This window comes from Trachypithecus francoisi, unplaced genomic scaffold, assembly GCF_009764315.1.
Source record: "Trachypithecus francoisi isolate TF-2019V2 unplaced genomic scaffold, Tfra_2.0 Lachesis_group11, whole genome shotgun sequence".
Lineage (NCBI taxonomy): Eukaryota > Metazoa > Chordata > Mammalia > Primates > Cercopithecidae > Trachypithecus > Trachypithecus francoisi.
The window spans coordinates 84003423-84028413 of record NW_022681456.1 but is presented as its reverse complement, the minus strand read 5'-3'; the positions used below and the strand labels follow the sequence as shown (position 1 = coordinate 84028413).

General features: G+C 43.8%; 1 protein-coding gene and 1 pseudogene across 1 annotated transcript in view; one reads left to right on the top strand and one right to left on the bottom strand.

Moving 5' to 3' along the window:
* Window positions 1-24991, bottom strand: part of FAM186A (family with sequence similarity 186 member A) — a 76061-nt gene that overhangs the window by 19456 nt on the left and 31614 nt on the right. Inside the window, exons 2-5 of the mRNA XM_033222116.1 lie at window positions 16880-17099; window positions 14542-14712; window positions 6305-9783; window positions 3594-6124 (exon numbers count right to left, since the gene is read on the bottom strand). Of these exons, the coding sequence (XP_033078007.1) occupies window positions 3594-6124; window positions 6305-9783; window positions 14542-14712; window positions 16880-17099 (6401 nt within the window). The remainder of the gene's footprint in view (window positions 1-3593; window positions 6125-6304; window positions 9784-14541; window positions 14713-16879; window positions 17100-24991) is intronic.
* LOC117090135 lies at window positions 19055-19492 on the top strand (annotated as a pseudogene).

The window sequence follows — 24991 nt, the reverse complement described above, 5'->3', positions numbered from 1 at the left end:
CAGCGCTAATAATGACCTCAAAGACTGCATCATAAAAAATAAAACGAAAATAACAAAGAATGGAAGTGATCAATAGGCAGATCAATAGAAAATAATAGCCAGGCGGCCAGGTGCGGTGGCTCGTGCCTGTAATCCCAGCACTTTGGGAGGCCGAAGTGGGCAGATCACGAGGCCAGGAAATCGAGACCATCCTGGCTAACACGGTGAAACCCCGTCTCTACAAAAAATACAAAAAATTAGCCGGGCGTGGTGGTGGGCTCCTGTAGTCCCAGACATTCAGGAGGCTGAGGCAGGAGAATGGCATGAACCCAGGAGGCGGAGCTTGCAGTGAGCCGAGATCGTGCCACTGCACTCCAGCCTGGGTGACACAGCAAGACTCCATCTCAAAAGAAAAGAAAAGAAAAAGAAAGAAAATAATAGCTGGGCGTGGTGGCTCACATCTGTAATCCCAGCACTTTGGGAGGCTGAGGCGGGCGGATCACCTGAGGTCAGGAGTTCGAGACCAGCCTGGCCAATATGGTGAAACCCCGTCTCTACTAAAAGTACAAAAATTAGCTGGGCATGGTGGCACATGCCTCCAGCTACTCTGGAGGCTGAGGGCAGGATAATCGCTTGAACCCAGGAGGCGGAGTTTGCAGTGAGCCAAGATCATGCCACTGCAATCCAGCCTGGGCAAAACAGGGAGACTCCATCTCAAAAAAAAAAATTCCCTGAAATAATAGGTTGGTAATTTCAATTGCAAATGTTAAGAATGTCAGGAAAATTGTTACCTGCCCTAATCCATTTCTGATATTTGCAACTTTTAAAAATCAGGACCAGGCTGGGCGCAGTGGCTCAAGCCTGTAATCCCAGCACTTTGGGAGGCCGAGATGGGTGGATCACGAGGTCAGGAGATCGAGACCATCCTGGCTAACACGGTGAAACCCCGTCTCTACTAAAAAAAAAAATAAAAAAAATTAGTCGGGCGAGGTGGTGGGCGCCTGTAGTCCCAGCTACTTGGGAGGCTGAGGCAGGAGAATGGCGTAAACCCAGGAGGCGGAGCTTGCAGTGAGCTGAGATCGCGCCACTGCACTCCAGCCTGGGCAACAGAGCAAGACTCCATCTCAAAAAAAATAAAAATAAAAATAAAAAATCAGGACCAGGACCTGCTGCTTGCTGCCTCCAGGTCACCCCCACAGCAAATTTGCCATGGCAACAACCTCCTACATAATCTGCCATCTCTCTTTGTTGTTATGTTTGTTTGTTTGGTTGGTTTTTTTATTTTGTTTTTGTTTGTTTGTTTTTTTGAGACGAAGGCACAGTCTTGCCTCACTGCAACCTCTGCCTCCCAGGTTCAAGCAATTCTTCTGCCTCAGCCTCCTGAGTAGCTGGGACTACATGTGTGTGCCACCATGCCTGGTAATTTTCTTTCTTTCTTTCTTTTTTTTTAGATGGAGTCTCGCCCCGTTGCCCAGGCTGGAGTGCAATGGTGTGATCTCAGCTCACTGTAACCTCCGCCTCCTGTGTTCAAATGATTCTCTTGCCTCAGCCTCCTGAGTAGCTAGGATTACAGGCACCCACCACCACGTCCAGCTAATTTTTGTATTTTTAGTAGAGATGGGGTTTCACCATGTTAGCCAGGCTGATTTTTTGTTTTGTTTTGTTTTTTTAAATAGAGATGAGGTTTCACTGTGTTGGCTAGGATGGTCTCAAACTCCTGACCTCAAATGACCCACCTGCCTTGGCCTCCCAAAGTGCTGGGATTACAGGCATCAGCCACTGCACCCTGCCTGTATTTACTTGTATTTTTTTATTTTTCTTTTCTGTTTATTTTTTATTTTTTCCTGAGATAGAGTCTTGCTCTGCCCCCCTGGCTGGAGTTCAGTGGCTCAATCATGGCTCACTGCAACCTCCGCCTCCTGGGTTCAAGCAATTCTTTTGCCCCAGCCTCCCAAGTAGCTAGGATTCCAGACACGTACCACTATGACTGACTAATTTTCATATTTTTAGTACAGACTGGGTTTCACCGTGTTAGCCAGGATGGTCTCGATCTCCTGGCCTCGTGATCTGCCTCCCTCGGCCTCCCAAAGTGCTGGGATTACAGATGTGAGCCTTTTTTTTTTTCATTAAAAAATTTTTTTGTGGGTACACAGTAGGTATATATATTTTGGGGGTACAGGAGGTGTTTTGATACAGGCATGCAATGTATAATAATCATATCAGGGTAAATGGGGTATCCATTGCCTCAAGCATTTATCCTTTGTGTTACAAACAATCCAATAATCCAATTATATTCTTTGTTATTTTTAAATGTACAATTACATTATTATTGACTATAGTCACCCCGTTGTGCTTTCAATTGCTAGATCTTATTCATTCTATTTTTTTGTATCCATTAACCATCTCTACTTTCCCCCCACCCCCACTACCCTTTCTAGCCTCTGGTAACCATCCTTCTCTTTTTTTTTCCTGAGACTGGGTCTCATTCTGTCACCCAGGCTGGAGTGCAGTGGCGCGATCTTGGTTTATTGCAGTCTCGAACTCCTGGGGCTTGAGTGATCCTCCAAGCTGAGCTTCCTGAGTAACTGGGACTACAGGCATGCACCATCATGCCCAGCTAATTATTTGTATTTTTTTTATAGAGACAGGGTCTCAATTTGTTGTCCAGGCTAGTCTCAAACTCCTGGGCTCAAGTGATCCTCTCCCCTCAGCCTTCCAAAATGCTGGGATTACAGGTGTGAGTCACTGCACCTGTCCCATCCTTCTACTCTTTATGTCCATTAGTTCAATTGTTTTAATTTTTAGCTCCCACAAATAAGTGAGAACATGTGAAGTTTGTATTTCTGTGCCCTGCTTATTTCACTTAACATAATGACCTCTAGTTTCATCCATGTTGTTGCAAATGGCAGGATCTCTCTTTATTATTATTATTATTTTATTTTGAGGCAGAATCTGACTCTCTCATTCAGGCTGGAGTGCAGTGGCACGATCAGCTCATTGCAACCTCCACCTCCTGGGTTCAAGTGATTCTCCTGCCCCAGCCTCCCAAGTAATCCTGGGATTACAGGTGCACGCAACCATGCCTGTCTAATTTTTGTATTTTTTTTGCAGAGATAGGATTTCACCATGTTGGCCAGGCTGGTCTTGAACTTCTGGCCTCAAATGATCCACCTGCCTCAGCCTCCCAAAATGCTGGGATTACAGGCATGAGCCACCATCCCTGGTCTCATTCTTTTTTATGCCATCTCCCATTTTAAAAATCATACATTTCTGGTGAACCAAAAATGATGAAAGAAATTCAGAATAAGTGGAAAGCATCTCTAAACTTTTGAAGTTGATATTTTGGAGACCAACCATGATCCACAAAATATACTTGGCTTCTCTGCTGGAGATATATATAGATGAAATGGATCATGTTATATGTCATTTCTTATTTTCCAAAAAACATATCTCCTTTTGCTATCTTAAACAGGCTTCCTTCTCATAGACCTTATATAAGACAGTCTTTTAGAACATATGGTCTGACAAATATGAATATACTTCTGGGACAATGACAGAAAATATTTGCAATCAGAACTAAACCAGAAAACTAGACATATAATAATTGTATCTACCTGGCATACTGGATCAGCCTATAGGCAATGTACTTGCGGAATAGGTATCCCAACTGAACCGTGTCCGTATGAAGTGTCTCAATTATGAGAGTCCTAGCCGTTGTGTGCAGCTGTGAAGGGAGTCCACAAGTTTTTATAGCCTGATTTAATAGTATCAGGTTCTTCTTCTGAGCCTCCACGTCAACAAAATACCTCTTTTCTTCAAGTTCTTGAGGAGAGGAAGGGGGCGCCATTATTTTGGGTTTCTTGGTACCTGAAACTGAACTCAGTATCCAGGGCTTGTCTATAGGAGGGAATCGGGATTTCTGGTACCATTCCAAAGGTGAAATCTGTGATGTTTTGAGTAGAGTAGTGAGAGAAGATAGTGATGTAGGCTTCATGAGAGTGGGAAGGGCCCCTTCACCAGTGTAAGGGGTTTGGGATACTGGGGTCCTGTATTTGGTGAGATGGGACTGAAATGTTCTAAATAGTATCTGGGTTTCTTCGGAAGTGTCAGAGGCCTCCGGCATTTGGAACTTCTTAGTGGTGAAAGGAACTTGAGCTACCTTGAAAGCTGGAGCACGAGGATGGATCAGTGCTGATTTAGATGTCAGAGAAGAAATAATTGCCAATCTTTGCTTAGCAACAGAAGGGGACCAACCTTTCTGGGGCTTTCCAGGGGTTGGGGGAGGCCAGAGTGTGGGAGGATGTCTAGAGGTGGGAGGGATCCATAATGAAGAAGCTCGCCCAGGAAGGGTCCATGGTGCCAGATGCTGCCCAGAGGTAGAAGGAGCCTGCAGACAGGGAGATTGTTCAGCAGTGGCAGGAGGCTGGAATTCCTGGAGCTGCTCAGAGAAGGTTAAGGGTCCAGATTCCAGGAGGTCCCCAGGGATGGCAGAGGCTTCAGGAACTAAGTGCTGCCCAGGAGAAAGAGGAGCCCAGAGACTTGGAATCTGTCCAGAAGTGGGTGGGACTCCAGCTATAAGACGCTGCCTGGGGGCAAGAGGGGCGTTTGACATCTGAGGTGGCGGAGGAGTCAGAGAGGCCCTAGTTACGAAAAGCTCCCTAGAGCTAAAGGCCTCCAGTTCAAAGGGCTGCCCTGGAGTGGGAGGGGCCCCAGATATTCGCAGCTGCCCAGGGGTGGGCGGGGCCTGTGGTGCCGGGAACGGCGCAGAAGTGGATTGACCTCCGTATACCAGGATCTGTCCAGAGGAATGAAGAGTCTGTGGTGCCCCAAGCTTCCCAGGCTCAGAAAGAATCCCCATTTCTAGGGGCTTCCCAGGGGCAAAGGGGCCTTGGTTGAGGGGAACCGTTGATATCTGCAATATAGAGGACTTCTCAGCTGTAGGAACTGATGATGCCAGGGACAGCCTAAGGCTTGGAGACAATCTTGATATGATGGATTGCCCAGTGGGGAGAGAAGCCTTCGGTTTCTGAAATGGTTTATGGGACCACTGGACTTCCTTAAGGGTGAGGGGCGATCCCAAGGTATGGGCTTTATCTAAGGTGAGAGGAACCCCTAACTTCGATAACTGTTCTTGAGCCTGTTCTAAGTTGATAGGGGACTCCAAAACCTGGGTTTGCTCAGGAGTAAGAGTGACAGCTGACACCCAGGCATTTACTGGGGTGATGGGGATTCCCAGTGCCTGGGCCTGCTGAGGGGTGAGAGGGATCCCCTGAGCCTGCACCTGCTGAGGGGTAAGAGGGATCCCCAGGGCCTGGGCCTGCTGAGGGGTGAGAGGGATCCCCAGGGCCTGGGCCTGCTGAAGGGTGAGAGTGATTCCCTGAGCCTGGGCCTGCTGAGGGGTGAGAAGGATCCCCAATTCCTGAGCCTGCTGAGGGGTGAGAGGGATCCCCTGAGCCTGGGCCTGCTGAGGGGTGAGAGGGATCCCCAATTCCTGAGCCTGCTGGGGGGTGAGAGGGATCCCCAATTCCTGAGCCTGCTGAGGGGTGAGAAGGATCCCCAATTCCTGAGCCTGCTGAGGGGTGAGAAGGATCCCCTGAGCCTGGGCCTGCTGAGGGGTGAGAGGGATCCCCAGGGCCTGGGCCTGGTGAGGGGTGAGAGTGATCCCCTGAGACTGAGCCTGCTGAGGGGTGAGAGGGATCCCCAATTCCTGAGCCTGCTGAGGGGTGAGAGGGATCCCCAATTCCTGAGCCTGCTGAGGGGTAAGAGGGATCCCCAGGGCCTGGGCCTGCTGAAGGGTGAGAGGGATCCCCTGAGCCTGGGCCTGCTGAGGGGTGAGAAGGATCCCCAATTCCTGAGCCTGCTGAGGGGTGAGAGGGATCCCCTGAGCCTGGGCCTGCTGAGGGGTGAGAGGAATCCCCAATTCCTGAGCCTGCTGAGGGGTGAGAGGGATCCCCGGGGCCTGGGCCTGCTGAGGAGTGAGAGGGCTCCCCAGGGCCTGGGCCTGCTGAGGGGTGAGAGGGATCCCCAATTCCTGGGCCTGCTGAGGGGTAAGAGGGATCCCCAGGGCCTGGGCCTGCTGAGGGGTGAGAGGGATCCCCAATTCCTGGGCCTGCTGAGGGGTAAAAGGGATCCCCAGGGCCTGGGCCTGCTGAGGGGTAAGAGTGATCCCGAGAGCCTGGGCCTGCTGAAGAGTGAGAGGGATCTCCAATTCCTGGGCCTGTTGAAGGGTGACAGTGATCCCCAATTCCTGGGCCTGCTGAGGGGTAAGAGTGATCCTGAGAGCCTGGGCCTGCTGAGGGGTGAGAGGGATCCCCAATTCCTGAGCCTGCTGAGGGGTGAGAGGGATCCCCTGAGCCTGGGCCTGCTGAGGGATGAGAGGGATCCCCAGGGCCTGGGCCTGCTGAGGGATGAGAGGGATCCCCTGAGACTGAGCCTGCTGAGGGGTGAGAGGGATCCCCAATTCCTGAGCCTGCTGAGGGGTAAGAGGGATCCCCAGAGCCTGGGCTTGCTGAGGGGTGAGAGGGATTCCCTGAGCCTGTGCCTGCTGAGGGGTGAGAGGGATCCCCAGAGCCTGGGCCTGCTGAGGGGTGAGAGGGATCCCCAGTTCCTGAGCCTGCTGAGGGGTGAAAGGAATCCCCAGTTCCTGAGCCTGCTGAGGGGTGAGAGAGATCCCCAGGGCTTGAGCCTGCTGAGGGGTGAGAGGGATCCCCAATTCCTGAGCCTGCTGAGGGGTGAGAGGGATCCCCAGGGCCTGAGCCTGCTGAGGGGTAAGAGGGATCCCCAATTCCTTAGCCTGCTGAGGGGTGAGAGGGATCCCCAGGGCCTGAGCCTGCTGAGGGGTAAGAGGGATTCCCAATTCCTGAGCCTGCTGAGGGGTGAGAGGGATCCCCAGGGCCTGGGCCTGCAGAGGGGTGAGAGTGATTCCATTAGCCTGGGCCTGCTGAGGGGTGAGAGGGATCCCCAATTCCTGGGCCTGCTGAGGGGTGACAGTGATCCCCAATTCCTGGGCCCCCTGAGGGGTGAGAGGGATCCCTAGTTCCTGAGCCTGCTGAGTGGTGAGAGGGATCCCCGGGGCCTGGGCCTGCTGAGGGGTGAGAGGGATCTCCAGGGCCTGGCCCTGCTGAGGGGTGAGAGGGATCCCCACTTCCTGGGCCTGCTGAGGTGTGAGATGAATGCATTTAGTGAGAGGCTGTCCAGAAATAGGAAGAGTTCCAGGCGAGGAAGGCTGTGGGGAGTGGGGAGGTGTGATTGATATGGGCTCCTTTTCATCAGGAAGATTCTCTAGTGTCTTCAGATTCCCATGAAACTCTTTTCCTTCATATAACCACTGTACATCTTTCAGTACACTCTTCCACCTGGGAGATAATGTCACTGGAGTTTGGGTGACCAGTGTTTCTAGCTCTTTAGGTTGTGTTTCCTTCGTCTGCATCTGATCCTTTGTTCTGGTCTGCCTTTCGAGGCCCTCCAGCCCTCTCTCTGGCTTCTGCTTTTCCTTCCCTTTCTCCCTTCTCATGTTTGGCCCCAGATGTTTCACTTCCTTCTCAGTCTGCCTCATCTGTCCATTCTCCTTTTCCAAGAACAACCCTTGTGCTTTCATTTGTTGGGTCCCTTCTTCCAGTCGCTGCAGACCTGACTTTGGAAGCTCTTCTTCCTCCTGTCCGCTTTGCTTTTGCCTCTCCTCTCGCTCAGCCTGCTTTGGAGTTGTCTGTTTTTGCTCTTTCTTCCACATCTCTTCTTTCTGCCACTGTTTCTGTTTCTGTTGTTCTTGCTTTCCCTCCTTCATCTGGAGCTGTGCCTTTTTCTCTTCCCAATTCTCACTTATCTTCTCGTAGTGCTCCTTCAAAAGATTTCTTTCTTCCAGGAACTGCTGTTTGAGACTCATGCCAGACATTTGTTCTTGACCCTCTTGCAAATATTGCTCCCACCTTTGTTTTTCCATCTCCCTGTGGTCTTTCTGTACTGCTGAGACTGTTGGAATATCTCTTTCACTTTCTATTTCAGCCAAGATCGTTTGCATTAAATTGTTAATTACTGGATCTGTGCTCTCATGTGAGAGGAAGGTACTGCTTTCAGACTTTGCACTAATTGGTGACTTCTGAAAATGCAATCCTGGCATAAATGCGACTACCTTTTTCTGTTTTATAGGTTTCTCTCCAACTCGTTCTTCCTTTTTTATCTCTTTGTATTTTCTCAAGATTTTAGTCACAGTTTCAGCCACTTTTTGGAAATATTCCTCCATTTTTGCCTTTACAATTCCTAGTTTTTCAGCTTCTGCTCTTTTTAATAACGCCTCTTCTTTCGGAACAGTCTTTTTGTCAAAAGGCTTTCCCGTGTTATCAATTTTCTGTTTTAGGAAAGCCATTATGGCTTTCTGAAATTCTTCAAGGTTACTCTGTTCACTTTTGCCATCTGGACTTTCTAGAACTCTAGCAGATTCTGAAGTCTCTTTAGCCACTCTTGAGAGTGATTTAACAGGTTGATGAGACTTGACTTGTTTGGTCAACACTTCCTTCTCTTCGGTTGTTTCTTCTTTGCTTGTGGTAGTTCCTGAAGAGATATGGTGTTTCTTTCCTTTTATTTTTATTTTCTGTGGCTCAGCGGTATCATCAAATTGGATCATATTGAGTGGCTCCACTAGGCTGCTAATTTCACCTTCGCGCTCTTTGTCCAACGACTCAGTGGTGGGTTCCACTTTAAACTCTGCTGCAGTTGGGCGTTTGTCAAATGGAGATTCACGTTTGACCTTCCTAAATTGCTCCAACATCATACTTGTTCCACTTTTGCCACCTTGACTCTTTGTTTCAGTTAAAAAGAGATGTTTTCTTTTTGCTTCAGTGGGTGACTTTGATTTGTCTTCAGGAAAGGATTTCATTTCTTTTCTTTTCTTTTTCAGTGCTTGTAACTCATAGTATTGACTAGGTTTGGCCTCTGAGACTTTCTGTCCACCTTTATTATCACTCAGATTTGGTCCAGAGGTCTCAGATACATGTGTGCCTTTTGTGTGCTTTCTTTTCCATGACTGATACTCGTCAGTCTCATCTTCCTGATAGACATCACCTTCCTTCAGTGATACGTTATCTTTAGTGCTATCTTCAGAAATATCTTCAGAAGCAACAGGTTGCTGTTGCAGTTCAGTTAAATCTGGAGTTCTTTCAGCTTGGGCTGTATATGAAATACTGGACTCCCATTTTATCCCAGAGTCCTTGGTCTCTTTTCTTTGGACTTCATCTACAATATTTTCAAGTTCCTTGTCTAAAATATTGTCCATATTGTCCTCAGTATCACCAACTTTGATAATGGCCCTGGATGACTGTGGAGAAGGTCCAGGTAACACTTTCAAGGTTGATGATGTGGACAGTATTGCATATACTTGTTCTGTAACAATTTTGGATCGAATAAGTTGTTCACATTTTTCTTCTGCATCATGAAGTTTCTGCTGAAGCATTTCATTTTCGTTACTGAGATCTTGTATTACCTTCAGAGAGAGCTCCTTTTCTGCTTCACTTGTCTCATGTACACACACAGTGGAACTTTGGAAGTTAACACCTTTTAATTCATCATTTAGCATACTCAAAGCTTTAGAAAGATTTACTATTGTTGATGATATATATTTAATAGCATTGTTTTCCAATGTACTGAACATTGTGGTGCCTATGAGTTCCTGTAGCATACCTTGGATTTCTGAAACCTTTGTATTTGTTGCAAATTGATCACTAATCATCTGATCTGGTCTTAAAGCATGGGCTGTTGAAGGTCGTTTTATAACTCTTTCTTTCCAAGATTTCCATAGAGTACCTCTAGATACTGAAGAAAAAGACATAAAACAATGAGATTGCATTTTTTTCTTTTGCATTGTGTTCTATCTATGTTTAAACCTAAGGAATTTAGCCTAGATTAACTATAACTAATTAAATATAAGATAAAGATTAATCTGAAAACTTTAGCTCTAAAATAAACAGTATTATTTCTAAAGGAATGACTCTTTTCACACAATCACCTAGAACTTTTTCTTTCTTTTTTGTTGAGAGGGGATCTCCTTATTTCTCAGGCTGGAGTGCAGTGGCATTACTGCAGCCTCAACTTCCTGGGCTCAAACAATCCTCCCACCTCAGCCTCCCTGACTGAGTTGCTGGTGTTACAGGTGCAAGCCACAGCACCTGGCAATCACCTAGAACTTCTACCTCCAGAGTTTAGGACATGAATTCAGCTGTGACCTCTACTTAATTTTAGTTACAAGTTTGGGGTTAGATATAATGTATCTAAGACAAGGCCAGAGCTTGGTGGTTCACACCCGTAATCCCAGCACTTTGGGAGGCCGGGGCAGGCAGATCACCTGAGGTCAGAAGTTCAAGACCAGCCTGGCCAACATGGTGAAACCCTGTCTCTACTAAAAATACAAATATTAGCCAGGCGTGGTGGTGCGTGCCTGCAATCCCAGCCACTCAAGAGGCTGAGACAGGAGAATCGCTTGAACCCAGGAGGCAGAGGTTGCAGTGAGCCAAGATTGCGCCACTGCACTCAAGCCTGGGTGAGAGAGTGAGACTCCGTCTCAAAATACATACATACATACATACGTATGTACGTACATAAAATAAAAGATGTACTTCAAGACAAAACTTTTCTCTGGCTTTGGTTATTCTAGTGCTTTCCATTTTCTTTCTCAGATTCGTGTCTCTCTTTTCTCTTTTTTCTGAATCAAAGCTAGCCTTGGTTCTTTCAAAAGTTGTCATAAATCAACAGATAAAAAAGACACACATTTGGCCAGGTGCAATGGCTCATGCCTGTAATCCAAGCACTTTGGGAGGCCGAGGCAGGCGGATCACTTGAGGCCAGGAGTTCGTGACCAGCCTGGCCAACGTGGTGAAAGCCTGTCTCTACTAAAAATACAAAAATTAGCCAGGCGTGGTGGCAGGTGCCTGTAGTCTCAGCTACTTGGGAGGCTGAGGCAGGAGAATCGCTTGAACCTGGGAAGCAGAGATTGTGGTGAGCCGAGATCACACCACTGCACTTCAGCCTGGGCAACAGAGTGAGACTCTGTCTGAAAAAAAAAAAGAAAAAGAAAAAGATACACATTTAAAAAGATTTGTGGAATGGCTGAGTGAGAAAATCAGCAATCTTTTTTTTTTCCCAAAAGCAAAGATAAAACCGGGCAAAACTGCCAAAACAACCATTTTAAGACTTTGAAATTGACCAAAGGTATACAACACATTGAGAAGCATTTATTCACGAAAAGCTACTGAACCTCAGTAACAAACAGTGACAGTTTGCAAACTTGGAGTTGCGTCCATCCTCAACCGCCAGATCCATGGCCTGGAACTTCTACCAGAGTGAGGCAGGCTGTGAGGACTGACAACTCTACTGCCTACGGGGATGATTTGACTTGAGCAAAGCCTGGAAAAACCCATGCCTAGTGGCATCGTCGGCTGAGGCAGAAGAATCGCTTGAACCAAAGAGGTAGACGTTGCAGTGAGCCGAGATCATGCCACTGCATCCAGCCTGGGTGACAGAGTGAGACTGTCTCAAAAATAAATAAATAAATAAATAAAAATCGTACAAAGTATGTTTCCCAATTGCAATGGAATCTACATATATGTAAGGATTATATATAATGTCATACTAGTTCTCTTATTGAACCCTGAGTGATACGAGTTCTTAGTACAATACTAAAATCATGATTCATTAAAAAAAAAATTGATACATTTATTGGATTTCATCAAAATTAAACATTTTTAGGCTTCAAAAACACCATAAGAAAATGAAAAGACAAGTCATAGGCAGGGAGAAAATATTTGCAAATCACTTTTCTGATAAAGGACTTATATCCAGCCAGGTGTGGTGACTCATGCCTATAATCCCAGAACTTGGGGAGGCTGAGGCAGGAGGATCATTTGAGCTCAGGAGTTTGAGACTAGCCTGGACAATACGATGAGACTCTGTCTCTACAAAAAGTTTCTGAAAATTGGCTGGGTGTGGTAGCACACACCTGTAGTCCCAGCTACTCAGGAGACTGAGGCAGGAGGATCCCTTGAGCCCAGGAACTCCAGGCGGCCATGGACTATTATTGTACCAATGCACCCCAGCTTGGGCAACAGAGCAAGACCCTGTCAAAAAGAAAAAAAAAAAACCCTATATCCAGAAGCTACAAAGAAACGTTAAAGCTCCACTGGGCACGGTGGCTCATGCCTGTAATCCCAGCACTTTGGGAGGCCGAGGAGGGTGGATCACAAGGTCAGGAGTTCAAGACCAGCCTGGCCAAGATGGTGAAACTCCATCTCTTCTAAAAATACAAAAATCAGCCAGGTGTGGTGGCATGCGCCTGTAATCCCAGCTCTTGGGAGGCTGAGGCAGGAGAATCACTTGAACCGGGGAGGTGGAGGTTGTAGTGAGCTGAGATCACGCCACTGCACTCCAGCCTGGGCGACAGAGTGAGACTCCATCTCAAAAACAAAAAGAAATGTTAAAACTCAATTTTAAAAATGGGCAAGTATTTGAATAGATATTTCACCAAAAAATATATGGAAATGTCTTAATAAGTATGTGAAACACGCTCAGCATCATTTGCCATTAGGAAAATGCAAACTAAAACCACAGTGAGATACCACTTCACATGTACTAGGATGGCCATAATAAAAAAACAGACAGACAGAGGCCGGGTACCTGTAATCTCAGCACTTTGGGAGGCAGAGGTGGGTGGATCACCTGAGGTCAGGAGTTTGAGACCAGCCTGACCAACATGGAGAAACCCCATCTCCACTAAACATACAAAATTAGCAGGGCATGGTGGCACATGCTTGTAGTCCCAGCTACTCAGAAGGCTGAGGCAGGAGAATCGCTTGAACCCAGGAGGCGGAAGTTGCAGTGAGCTGAGATTGCGCCATTGCACTCCAGCTTGGGCAACAAGAGTGCAACTCCGTCAAAAAAAAAAAAAAAAAGACAATAACAAGTGTTGTTGAGGAAATGGAGAAATTGGAACCTGCATACATTGCTGATAAGAGTGTAAAATGGTACAGTCGCTTTGGTAAATAGTTATGAGTGTCTTTAAAAGTTAAACATAAACTTACCATATGTCCTAGCAATTCGATTCCTAGCTATCTACCCAAAATAAGTGGGTAAATAATGGCATTATTCATAAAAGCCCCAAAGTGGAAACAATTCAAATGTACATCAACTGGTGAATGGGTAAACAAAATGTGGTATATCCAAACATGTGTAAACTAACAATCAAAAGAATGGCTCAAGCCTGTAATCCCAGCACTTTGGGAGGCCGAGACGGGCGGATCACGAGGTCAGGAGATCGAGACCATCCTGGCTAACATGGTGAAACCCCGTCTCTACTAAAAAAATACAAAAAACTAGCCGGGCGAGGTGGCGGGCGCCTGTAGTCCCAGCTACTCGGGAGGCTGAGGCAGGAGAATGGCGTAAACCCGGGAGGCAGAGCTTGCAGTGAGCTGAGATCCGGCCACTGCACTCCAGCCTGGGCGACAGAGCGAGACTCCGTCTCAGAAAAAAAAATAAATAAATAAAAATAAAATAGAAATTACCAAAGTGTCCTATAACATGACTGAATTTCGAAAACATTATACTAGTTGAAAGAAAATAAACAGAAAATACCACATATAATATGATTCTGTTTGTGTGAAATATCCAGATAAAACAAATGTAGTATGAAAGAAAATACATTAGTGACTGTCTGGTGCTGCTGATGGGTATAAGGACTGACTATAAATTAGTATGAGGGATCTTTTTGGGATAATGGAAATGTTCTAAAATTAGATTGTTGGCTGGGTGCGGTGACTCACACCTGTAATCCCAGCACTTTGGGAGGCCAAGGCTGGTGGATTATTTGAGGTCAGAAGTTTGAAATCAGTCTGGCCAACATGGTAAAACCCCTGTCTCTACTAAAAATACAAAAAATTAGCTAGGCATGGTGGCAGGTGCCTGTAATCCCAAGTACTCCAGGGGCTGAGGTACGAGAATCGCTTGAACCCAAGAGGCGGAGGTGGCAGTGAGCCAAGATCTCACCACTGCACTCCAGCCTGGGTGACAGAGTGAGACCCTGTCTCAAAAAAAAAGAAAATTAAAATTAATAAATAAATTTAAAATAAATAAAAATAAAATTAGATTGTGGTGATAACTGCATAACTCTGTAAATATACAGAAAATCATTTAATTGTATACTTAACATGCATGCAAATTATGCCTTAATAAAGCTGTTTTTTTTTTTTGGCCAGGTGCAGTGGCTCATGCCTGTAATCCCAGCATTGTGGAAGGCCGAGTCAGGTGGATAACTTGAGGTCAGGAGTTTGACACTAGCCTGGCCAAATGGTGAAACTCTGTCTCTATTAAAATTCAAAAATTAGCCAGGCGTGGTGGTACATGTCTGTAGTTCCAGCTACTCTGGAGGTGGAGGCAGGAGAATCACTTGAAATCTGGAGGCAGAGGTTGCATTGAGCTGAGATCAGGCCACTGTACTCCAGCCTGAGTGATAGAGCGAGACTGTCTGGAAAAAAAAAAAAATAAAACTCCATCTATTCCAACTCCAAAATCATAAAGCATGCTTACATATTTTTTTCTTTTGTTTCTTCTTTTCATCAAGGAAAGATGTACTAAATCTGCTTAGTATCTTGACATTTTTCTCAATAGCTTTTAACATGTCTGGTAACATCTCCATTTGTGCTATCCAGTGGTGGTGTTCATCAACATCCATTAGAGTCATCTCAGACAAAACGGCATCTTGAAGAGAGTAAAAAAAATATCGTTTTTATGCAGAAAAATAAATATCTATAGCTACATAGGCGTATAATATTGGGTAACTACTATATAGTCAATTGGGGAATATGGGTATCTCACACTTACTGCCATTCTGAGGCTTTTCTCTATGAAGAAATTAAAAAGGAAGAAACTTGGACTAGAAGGCTAAACAGTAAGTCTTAGACATAAATACATTAATCAGGTTAAAAAGTGTCTGTTTGGTTTGGTACCTAAAATTGTGTGTGTGTGTGTGTGTGTGTGTTTTGTTTTGAGACAGAGTCTTGCTCTGTCCAGGCTGGAGTGCAGTGGCACTGTCTCAACTCACTGCAACCTCCGCCTCCCGGGTTCAAGCAATTCCCCTGTCTCAGCCTCCCGAGTAGCTGGGATTACCTGCATGTGCCACCATGCCCAGCTAATTTTTGTATTTTTAGTAAAGACGGGCTTTCACCATGTTGGCCAGGCTGGTCTTGAACTCCTGACCTCAGGTGATCCACCCACCTCAGCCTCCCAAAGTGCTGGGATTACAGGCATGAGCCCCTACACCTGGCCTATGTGTGTGTGTTTTAATATTGGAGATCTAAGCCCTAATTAACTCATTTGGCAAGTTATCCAGTTTTTGTGTGTGTTTTTTTTTTGAAGACTGAGTCTCACTCTCACCCAAGTTGGAGTGCAGTGGCGCAATCTCAGCTCAGTACAACCTCTACCTCCCAGGTTCAAGTGATTCTCCTGCCTCAACCTCCCTATTAGCTGGGACCAGAGGCATGAGCCACCACGCCCAGCTAATTTTTGAATTTTTAGTAGAGATGGGGTTTCACCATGTTGGCCAGGCTGATCTCAAACTCCTGACCTGGGGTGATCCGCCAGCCTCCCAAAGTGCTGGGATTACCAGCATGAGCCACCGCACCCAGCCATTATCCAGTATTTATAACCCTCGTTGCATGAAATTTCTAGCAACAAAATAAAATTAATTCCCTTGTTTGGTATTCTTAGTTTATTCATTCTTTTTTTTTTTTTTTTTTGAAATGGAGTCTCACTCTGTCACCCACGCTGGAGTGCAGTGGTGCGACCTTGGCTCACTGCAACCTTGACCTCCCAGGTCCAAACAATTCTCCTGCCTCAACCTCCATAGTAGCTGGGAATACAGGCACATGCCGCCACACCCAGCTAATTTTTTGTATTTTAGTAGAGACGAGGTTTCACCGTGTTACCCAGGCTGGTCTCGAACTCCTGAGCTCAGGCAATCCGCCTGCCTCAGCCTCCCAGAGTGCTAGGATTACAGGCATGAGCCACCGCACCTGACCAGTTTATTCATTGTTTCATTCAACTAGTGTCTACTCTGACGTGTGCTATTCTAGATGCTGTAGATACAACATTAAGTAAAACAAGTTCCTTGACTTCATACTGCTTACCTTCTGGTGAACGGAGACAGAGAAAAAGTTCATTATATAGATACTAATGCTATAGACAAAAATAAAGAAATGTAGGCCGGGCGCAGTGGTTCATGCCTGTAATCCCAGCACTTTGGGAGGCCAAGGCAGGTGGATCGTTTGAGGTAGGAGTTCAAGATCAGCCTGGCCAACATGGTGAAACTCTGTCTCTACTAAAAATACAAAAATTAGCTGGGCATGGTGGTGCATGCCTCTGGTCCCAGCTACTAAGGCAGGAGAATCACTTGAGCCTGGGAGGCGGGAGTTGCAGTGAGCCGGGATCGCGCCACTGCACTCCAGTCTGGGTGACAGAGTGAGACCCTGTCTTGGGAAAAAAAAAAGGTAAAGTGTAAGAAAAAGTGCCAGGTGGTAGGGAATGGGGATGGTAAGAGAACATCTCATTTTAAAGTGGAATTTAAGCAGGGAATGAGCCATGCGTCCATCTGGTGGAAGATGCTCCAGATAAGGGAATAGTATGCATAAAGACACTGCTGGCATGCTTTAAAAAAAACAAGGAGGCCAGCATAGCTGGCGCTTAGTGAACAAGTCTATATTTTTCCTATTTTATTCCTACTGGAATAGAGGATAACCATTCTCTGAATAACCTCGTTAGTCTTTTCTTCTTTAGTCTGATTAATCCTTCAAAATTTACTTATATATTCTCTTCTCTATCTTTTTCGTTAACTTTATGGTTTTACTCTGAACTGCTTCTGTAAACTTACTCCATTCTTCCAACCAGACCAGAATGTTGGCAAGAGTCTTTTCTCTAATTTCAACAGTCTTAGCATAAGTAGCCATTTTCTCAAGAAAATTGGTTCTCTGTTTTTTCTTTTGTTCTGTAAGGGAGACATTCCTTTCAGAGGACGAGTTAAAAACAAGAGTATAGCGAGTCATTATCCGATGCACATTGTTCATTATTTCACTCAGCTGCATATCAATGTCCTGTAAGAATAAGAAGGGGGTATGTATTAATCCTCAGTTTGAAAAGAAGCTTTGGTCACCTTTCTTCTCAGAATGTCAGTGACAGTTAATTTAAAGCTATTCAATTATAGTCTTGCTAATTCTAGCTTTATTGTGAGTCTCAAATTTTCCCTCTTAAAAAAAATTCCTTTTTCTGCCCTCATCATCCTAGCAATGCTATGATATAATGGAAAGAGCATTGGGTTTGAAGCCATATCTGGATCTTAACTCTAGGTCTTTCATTAAAATGACTTTTAATAAATCACAGCATTTCTGAGCTTCCTCTGCAACCTCTGTAAAATAATGGAGATACTAAATACACAATTGATGTGAAGTGTGTAAAATTTGTGCAAATGCTTTATAAACTGTAGCTGCTAAAAAAAAAAAAAGAAAAAGAAAAAGAAAAGAAAAGAAAGAAAGTAAAAGAAAACAGAAAAAAATGCAAGTTGCTTCTTTTTTCCTTTCTTACCTGGAAAACAGTTATCAGAATATGCCTCAAACATACTGTTCTTTCATTATCTCCTTTGCTCAAGAATCTTATCACTTATTAGCTTAGTACATTAAGTATATGGGGAAGAAAAAGAATTTTATCAGCAAATCTCTTTTCTTCATCACTCTATCCTAGAAATTTTTTATGGATGTAATTACTACCTCATATATGGCATTTGGAAATTTGTGAAATCATTTTTGGTTGTCATAATAATTGTGAGGGTGGACTACTGGCATTTAGTAGAGGGTACTAAGGAATGCTAGCCCATCCTACAGTGCAACGGACAGTATCACACAATGAAGAACTGTCTCAAATCCTGTGTGTCTTTTGAATGTCTCACAGGACATTCATGTAGGAAAAAAAAATCTATTTATAATTATCCAAGCCTAAAACCAAATTCCTTTCAAAATCTAAACACAGACGAAGATCAGTGTCTCACACCTGTAATCCGTGTGCTTTGGGAGACCAAAGTGGGAGGATCTCTGGAGGCCATGCATTCAAAACCAGCCTGGGTGACAAAGTGAGATCCTGCCTCTGAAAAAAAAAATTTTTTTGACCAGTCATGGTGGCTCACGCCTGTAATCCCAGCACTCTGGGAGGCTGAGGTGGGTGGATCACTTGTGGTCAGGAGTTCAAGACCAGCCTGGCCAACATGGTGAAACCCCGTCTGTCCTAAAAATACAATAAATTAGCTGGGCATTGTGGAGGATGCCTGTAATTCCAGCTACTTGGGAAGCTGAGGCAGGAGAATGTCTTGAACCCAGGAGGTGAAGGTTGCAGTGAGCCAAGATCGCTGCACTGCTGCACTCCAGCCTGGGCAACAAGAGTGAAACTCCATCTCAAAAAAAAAAAAAAAAAATTTAACACAAAGTGTTTTTTGTCCAATTTAATGATACACTGCAATTTCCAGGAATATAAATATTATGTAAATCAATTTAAAAAGTTATTTAAAATTTCTCCAAGAAATTTTCACCATTCTGGAACACCACAGTACCAACAGCAATGCACTATTGATAAGAATATTTAGTGCCAGTACAATAAAGCTGAATTTGTATCAGCCTCCATTTGTATCTTTCATATTTATTTTAATTTTACATACAGATGCAAGCCTCTGTCTACTTCTAGTGAAGTTTGACCTAGGATTTACACACTGAAATGCATGTTATTATAAATTGTTTTCCTTTTACTTATTCTCACACATATTAATTTTTAAAGTATAAGTAGTTTATGAATATCATTTTATAGCAATAAAAAGAATGTTAAAAATATTTTTTAAAGGTGTAGTAAATCTGTCAGTTAAGACACTGGTTCAGCCCTTCCAACTTTATTATTCTTTCATTTTGGCTTCAGACAAACTGAACTCTCTCTACGCTCCTTATAATAAGAGTAAGATGAGTGTGTAGTTCTCTTCCCTTTTGTGGCCGTCACCAAAGCCAGAGTGGCCGAAATGAAGTTCAATCCCTTTGTGACTTCTGACCAAAGCAAGAATCACAAAAGGCATTTCAACGCACCTTCCCACATTCGCAGGAAGATTATGTCTTCCCCTCTTTCCAAAGAGCTGAGACAGAAGTACAACGTGCGATCTATGCCCATCCGAAAGGATGATGAAGTTCAGGTTGTATGAGGACACTATAAAGGTCAGCAAATGGGCAAAGTAGTCCAGGTTTACAGGAAGAAATATGTTATCTGCACTGAACGGGTGCAGCAGGAAAAGGCTAATGGCACAACTGTCCATGTGGGTACTCGCCAAAGCAAGGTGGTTCTCACTAGGCTAAAACTGGACAAAGACCGCAAAATGATCCTTGAACAAAAAGCCAAATCTCGCCAACTAGGAAAGGAAAAGAGCAAATACAAGGAAGAAACAATTGAGAAGATGCAGGAATAAAGTAATCTTATATACGAGCTTTGATTAAAACTTAAAACCAAAAAAAAGAGTAAGATTTGGATTTTGCCAACCAAATCATCATGCAAAATGAGTATTCTGATGTTAGGTGTATCTGCTGTTACAGCCAATAATAATTTAAGTCAGGAACATAGGAGAGCCAAGGCAAAGTTTGCTAAGCCAAATGATGAAGAATAACATTACAAGCTAACACATAGCACAGTAATCAAGGAAAAAATACTACCAACTCCTCATAAATTCTCCCAGAAAAATGAAGAGGAAAAAATACTTCCAAACTCATCCTTTGAGACCAATGTATACTGAAGACAGACAAAGGCACTACAAAATAAGAAAACTAAATACAAGGCCGGGTGCGGTGGCTCAAGCCTGTAATCCCAGCACTTTGGGAGGCCGAGACGGGCGGATCACGAGGTCAGGAGATCGAGACCATCCTGGCTAACATGGTGAAACCCCGTTTCTACTAAAAAATACAAAAAACTAGCCGGGCGACGTGGCGGGCGCCTGTAGTCCCAGCTGCTTGGGAGGCTGAGGCAGGAGAATGGCGTAAACCCGGGAGGCGGAGCTTGCAGTGAGCTGAGACCCGGCCACTGCACTCCAGCCTGGGCGGCAGAGCGAGACTCCGTCTCAAAAAAAAAAAAAAGAAAACTAAATACAAACATACCTGATGAATATTGATACAGAAAACCTTACCAAAAATACTAGCAAACAGAATTCAACAGCACATTAAAAGGATTATACACCATGATCAAGTGAGATTTATTTCTAGAATGCAAGGATGGTTAAATATACGTAAATCAATCAATGCAATGTGCCAAATTAACAGAATGACAGAAAAAAAAAACCACATATGATCATCACAATTGATTTAGAAAAAGCATTTGACAAAATTTAACACCCTTGCATGATTAAAAAAAAAAAAATACAAAAGAGGCTGGGCACACTAGCTCACGCCTGTAATCCCAGCACTTTGAGAGGCCAAGGCAGAAGTTTCACTTTAGTCCAGGAGTTCAAGACCAGCCTGAGCAACATGGTGAAACCCTGGCTCTACAAAAAATAAAAAATATCAGCCAGGTATGGTGGCGTGTGCTTATAGTTACAGCTAGTCAGGAGGCTGAGGTAGGAGGATTGCTTGAACCTGGGAAGTCAAGGCTGCAGTGAGCCATGATTGTGCCACTGCACTCCAGCCTTGGTGACAGAGTGAGCCCCTGTCTTAACACGAACAAAAACACACACTAAAGAAACTAGAAATAGAAGAAAACTTCTTCAACATAATAAAGGCCATATACGGCCGGGCGTGGTGGCTCAAGCCTGTAATCCCAGCACTTTGGGAGGCCGAGACGGGCAGATCACAAGGTCAGGAGATCGAGACCATCCTGGCTAACACGGTGAAACCCCGTCTCTACTAAAAAATACAAAAAACTAGCTGGGCGAGGTGGTGGGCGCCTGTAGTCCCAGCTACTCGGGAGGCTGAGGCAGGAGAATGGCGTAAACCCGGGAGGCGGAGCTTGCAGTGAGCTGAGATCCGGCCACAGCACTCCAGCCTGGGCGGCAGAGCGAGACGCCGTCTCAAAAATAAATAAATAAATAAATAAATAAATAAATAAATAAAGGCCATATACGAAAAGCCCACAGATTATAATATACTCAAAAGTGAAAGACTGCAAGTTTTTCTCCAAGATTAGGAACAAGGCAAGGAGGCCCACTTTCACCATCTATCTAACCTAGTATTGGAAGTCCTAGACACCACAATTAGGCAAGAGAAAGAAATAAAAGGCACACAATTTAGAAAGGGAAAAGTAAAATTATCTCTGTTCACAGATAACATGATCTTAAATTGTAGAAACCCTACATATGTAGAAAGCTCTATATACGTAGAAAGCCCTAAGGCTTACCCCCCTGTGCTCATGCGTGCGCGCGCACACACACACACACACACAAACACACTACTAGAACAATAAATTCAGCAAAGTTGTAGGGTAAAAAATACATACAGATCAGTCACATTGCTAACTACACTAACACTGAGCAATATGAAAAATAAATTAAGAAAACAATGCCATTTATAATAGCATCAAAAATAATAATGTATTTAGAAATTGCAGCTCACACCTGTAATCCCAGCACTTTGGAAGGCCAACACAGGTGGATCACCTGAGGCTGGGAGTTCAAGACTAGTCTGGCCAACATGGTGAAACCCTGTCTCTACAAAAATACAAAAATTATTCAGGTATGATGGTGGGTGCTTGTAGTCCCAGCTACTTGGGAGGCTGAGGTCCTGGGTGGCAGAGGTTGCAGTGAGCTGAGATTGCGCCACTGCACTCCAGCCTGGGTAACAGAGAGAGACTCTGTCTCAAAAATAATAATACTGAGAGGCCAAGACAGGTGGATCACTTGAGGTCAGAAGTTTGGGACCAGCCTGGCCAACATGGTGAAACCCCGTCTTTACTAAAAATACAAAAATTAGCCAGCACGGTGGCAGGCACCTGTAATCCCAGCTACTCAGGAGGCTGAGGCAGGAGAATTGCTTGCACCCAGGAGGCAGAGCTTGCAGTGAGCTACGATCACACCACCGCACTCCAGCCAGGGCAACAGAGCAAGACTCTATCTCAAAAATAAATAAATAAATAAAAATCTAAAATAATAATAATAATAAATTTAGAAATAAACTTATCCAAGGAGATAAAAGACTTGTATAGTTGTTGTTTTCACTACAAAATGTTACTGAGAGAAATTAAAGAAAACACAAGTAAATTGAAAGATATCCCATGTTTATGGATTGGAATATTTAATGCTGTTAAGATGTCAATACTACCCAAACCAATCTACAGATTAATACAATCCCTATCAAAATCCCAATGGCTTTTGTTTTATTTTGTTTTGTTTTTGCAGCAATAGAAAAATTCATCCTAAAATTTACATGGAATCTGAAGGGACCCTGAATGGCTGAAACAATCTTGAAAAAGAAAAATGAAGTTGGAGATCCCCATTTTCTGATTTCAAACTTATTCCAAAGCTATATTAATCAAAATAATGTGGTACAGGCATAAAGACAGACATGTAACCTCATAGAATAGAATAGAGAGCGCATAAATAAATTCCAAGTTAACAGTATGTGTATAGGATAGTGTATTCATAGCATAAGGTCAAATTATTTTCCAGAAGGTTGCTAAGGCCATCCAATGAGGAAAGGACAGTCTTTTAAAGAAAAAAAAACACACAAATATTGGTGGGAAAACTGAATATCTACATATGAAAGAATGAAGTTGGATCCTTATATCATATAAAAAATTTAACTCCAATTTGCCAATCTGTGTATTTTAATTGGACCATTTAGTCCAAATACATTTAAGGTTAATATTGTTATGTGTGAACTTGATCCTGTCATTGTGATATGAGCTGGTTATTTTGCTCGTTAGTTGAAGACCCATCAGTTTGCTGTATTCAGGAGACCCATCTCACATGCAGAGACACACATAGGCTCAAAATAAAGGGATGGAGGAAGATCTACCAAGCAAATGGAGAACAAAAAAAAGCATGGGTTGCAATCCTAGTCTCTGACAGACTTTAAACCATCAAAGATCAAAGGAGACAAGGAAGGTCATTATGTAATAGTAAAGGGATCAATTCAATAGGAAGAGCTAACTATCCTAAATATATATGTGCCCAATACAGGAGCACCCAGATTCATAAAGCAAGTCCTTAGAGACTTACAAAGAGACTTAGACTCCCATACAATAATAATGGGAGACTTCAACACCCCACTGTCAACATTAGACAGATCAACGAGACAGAAAGTTAACAAGGATATCCAGGAATTGAACTCAACTCTGCACCAAGGGGACCTAATAGACATCTACAGAACTCTCCACCCCAAATCAACAGAATAGACATTCTTCTCAGCACCACATCACACTTATTCCAAAATTGACCACATAGTTGGAAGTAAAGCACTCCTCAGCAAATGTAAAAGAACAGAAATTATAACAAACTGTCTCTCAGACCACAGAGCAATCAAACTAGAACTCAGGACTAAGAAACTCAATCAAAACCGCTCAACTACATGGAAACTGAACAACCTGCTCCTGAATGACTACTGGGTACATAACGAAATGAAGGCAGAAATAAAGATGTTCTTTGAAACCAATAAGAACAAAGATACAACATACTAGAATCTCTGGGACACATTTAAAGCAGTGGGTAGAGGGAAATTTATAGCACTAAATGCCCACAAGAGAAAGCTGGAAAGATCTAAAATTGACACCCTAACATCACAATTAAAAGAACTAGAGAAGCAAGAGTAAACACATTCAAAAGCTAGCAGAAGGCAAGAAATAACTAAGATTAGAGCAGAACTGAAGGAGATAGAGACACAAAAAACCCTCCAAAAAATCAGTGAATCCAGGAGCTAGTTTTTTGAAAAGATCAACAGAATTGACAGACCGCTAGCAAGACTAATGAAGAAGAAAAGAGAGAAGAATCAAATAGATGCAATAAAAAATGATAAAGGGGATATCACCACCTACCCCACAGAAATACAAACTACCATCAGAGAATACTATAAACACATCTACACAAATAAACTAGAAAACCTAGAAGAAATGGATAATTTCCTGGACACTTACACTCTCCCAAGACTAAACCAGGAAGAAGTTGAATCCCTGAATAGACCGATAGCAGGCTCTGAAATTGAGGCAATCATTAATAGCCTACCAACCAAAAAAGTCCAGGACCAGACGGATTCACAGCCAAATTCTACCGGAGGTACAAGGAGGAGCTGGTACCATTCCTTCTGAAACTATTCCAATCAATAGAAAAAGAGGGAATCCTCCCTAACTCATTTTATGAGGCCAACATCATTCTGATACCAAAGCCTGTCAGAGACACAACAAAAAAAGAGAATTTTAGACCAATATCCCTGATGAACATTGATGCAGAAATCCTCAATAAAATACTGGCAAACTGAATCCAGCAGCACATCAAAAAGCTTATCCACCATGATCAAGTGGGCCTCATCCCTGGGATGCAAGGCTGGCTCAACATACGAAAATCGATAAACGTAAACCAGCATATAAACAGAACCAAAGACAAAAACCACATGATTATCTCAATAGATGCAGAAAAGGCCTTTGACAAAATTCAACAGCCCTTCATGCTAAAAACTCTCAATAAATTCGGTATTGATGGAAAGTATTTCAAAATAATAAGAGCTATTTATGACAAACCCACAGCCAATATAATACTGAATGGGCAAAAACTGGAAGCATTCCCTTTGAAAACTGGCACAAGACAGGGATGCCCTCTCTCACCACTCCTATTCAACATAGTGTTGGAAGTTCTGGCTAGGGCAATCAGGCAAGAGAAAGCAATAAAGGATATTCAGTTAGGAAAGAAGAAGTCAAATTGTCCCTGTTTGCAGATGACATGATTGTATATTTAGAAAATCCCATCATCTCAGCCCAAAATCTCCTTAAGCTGATAAGC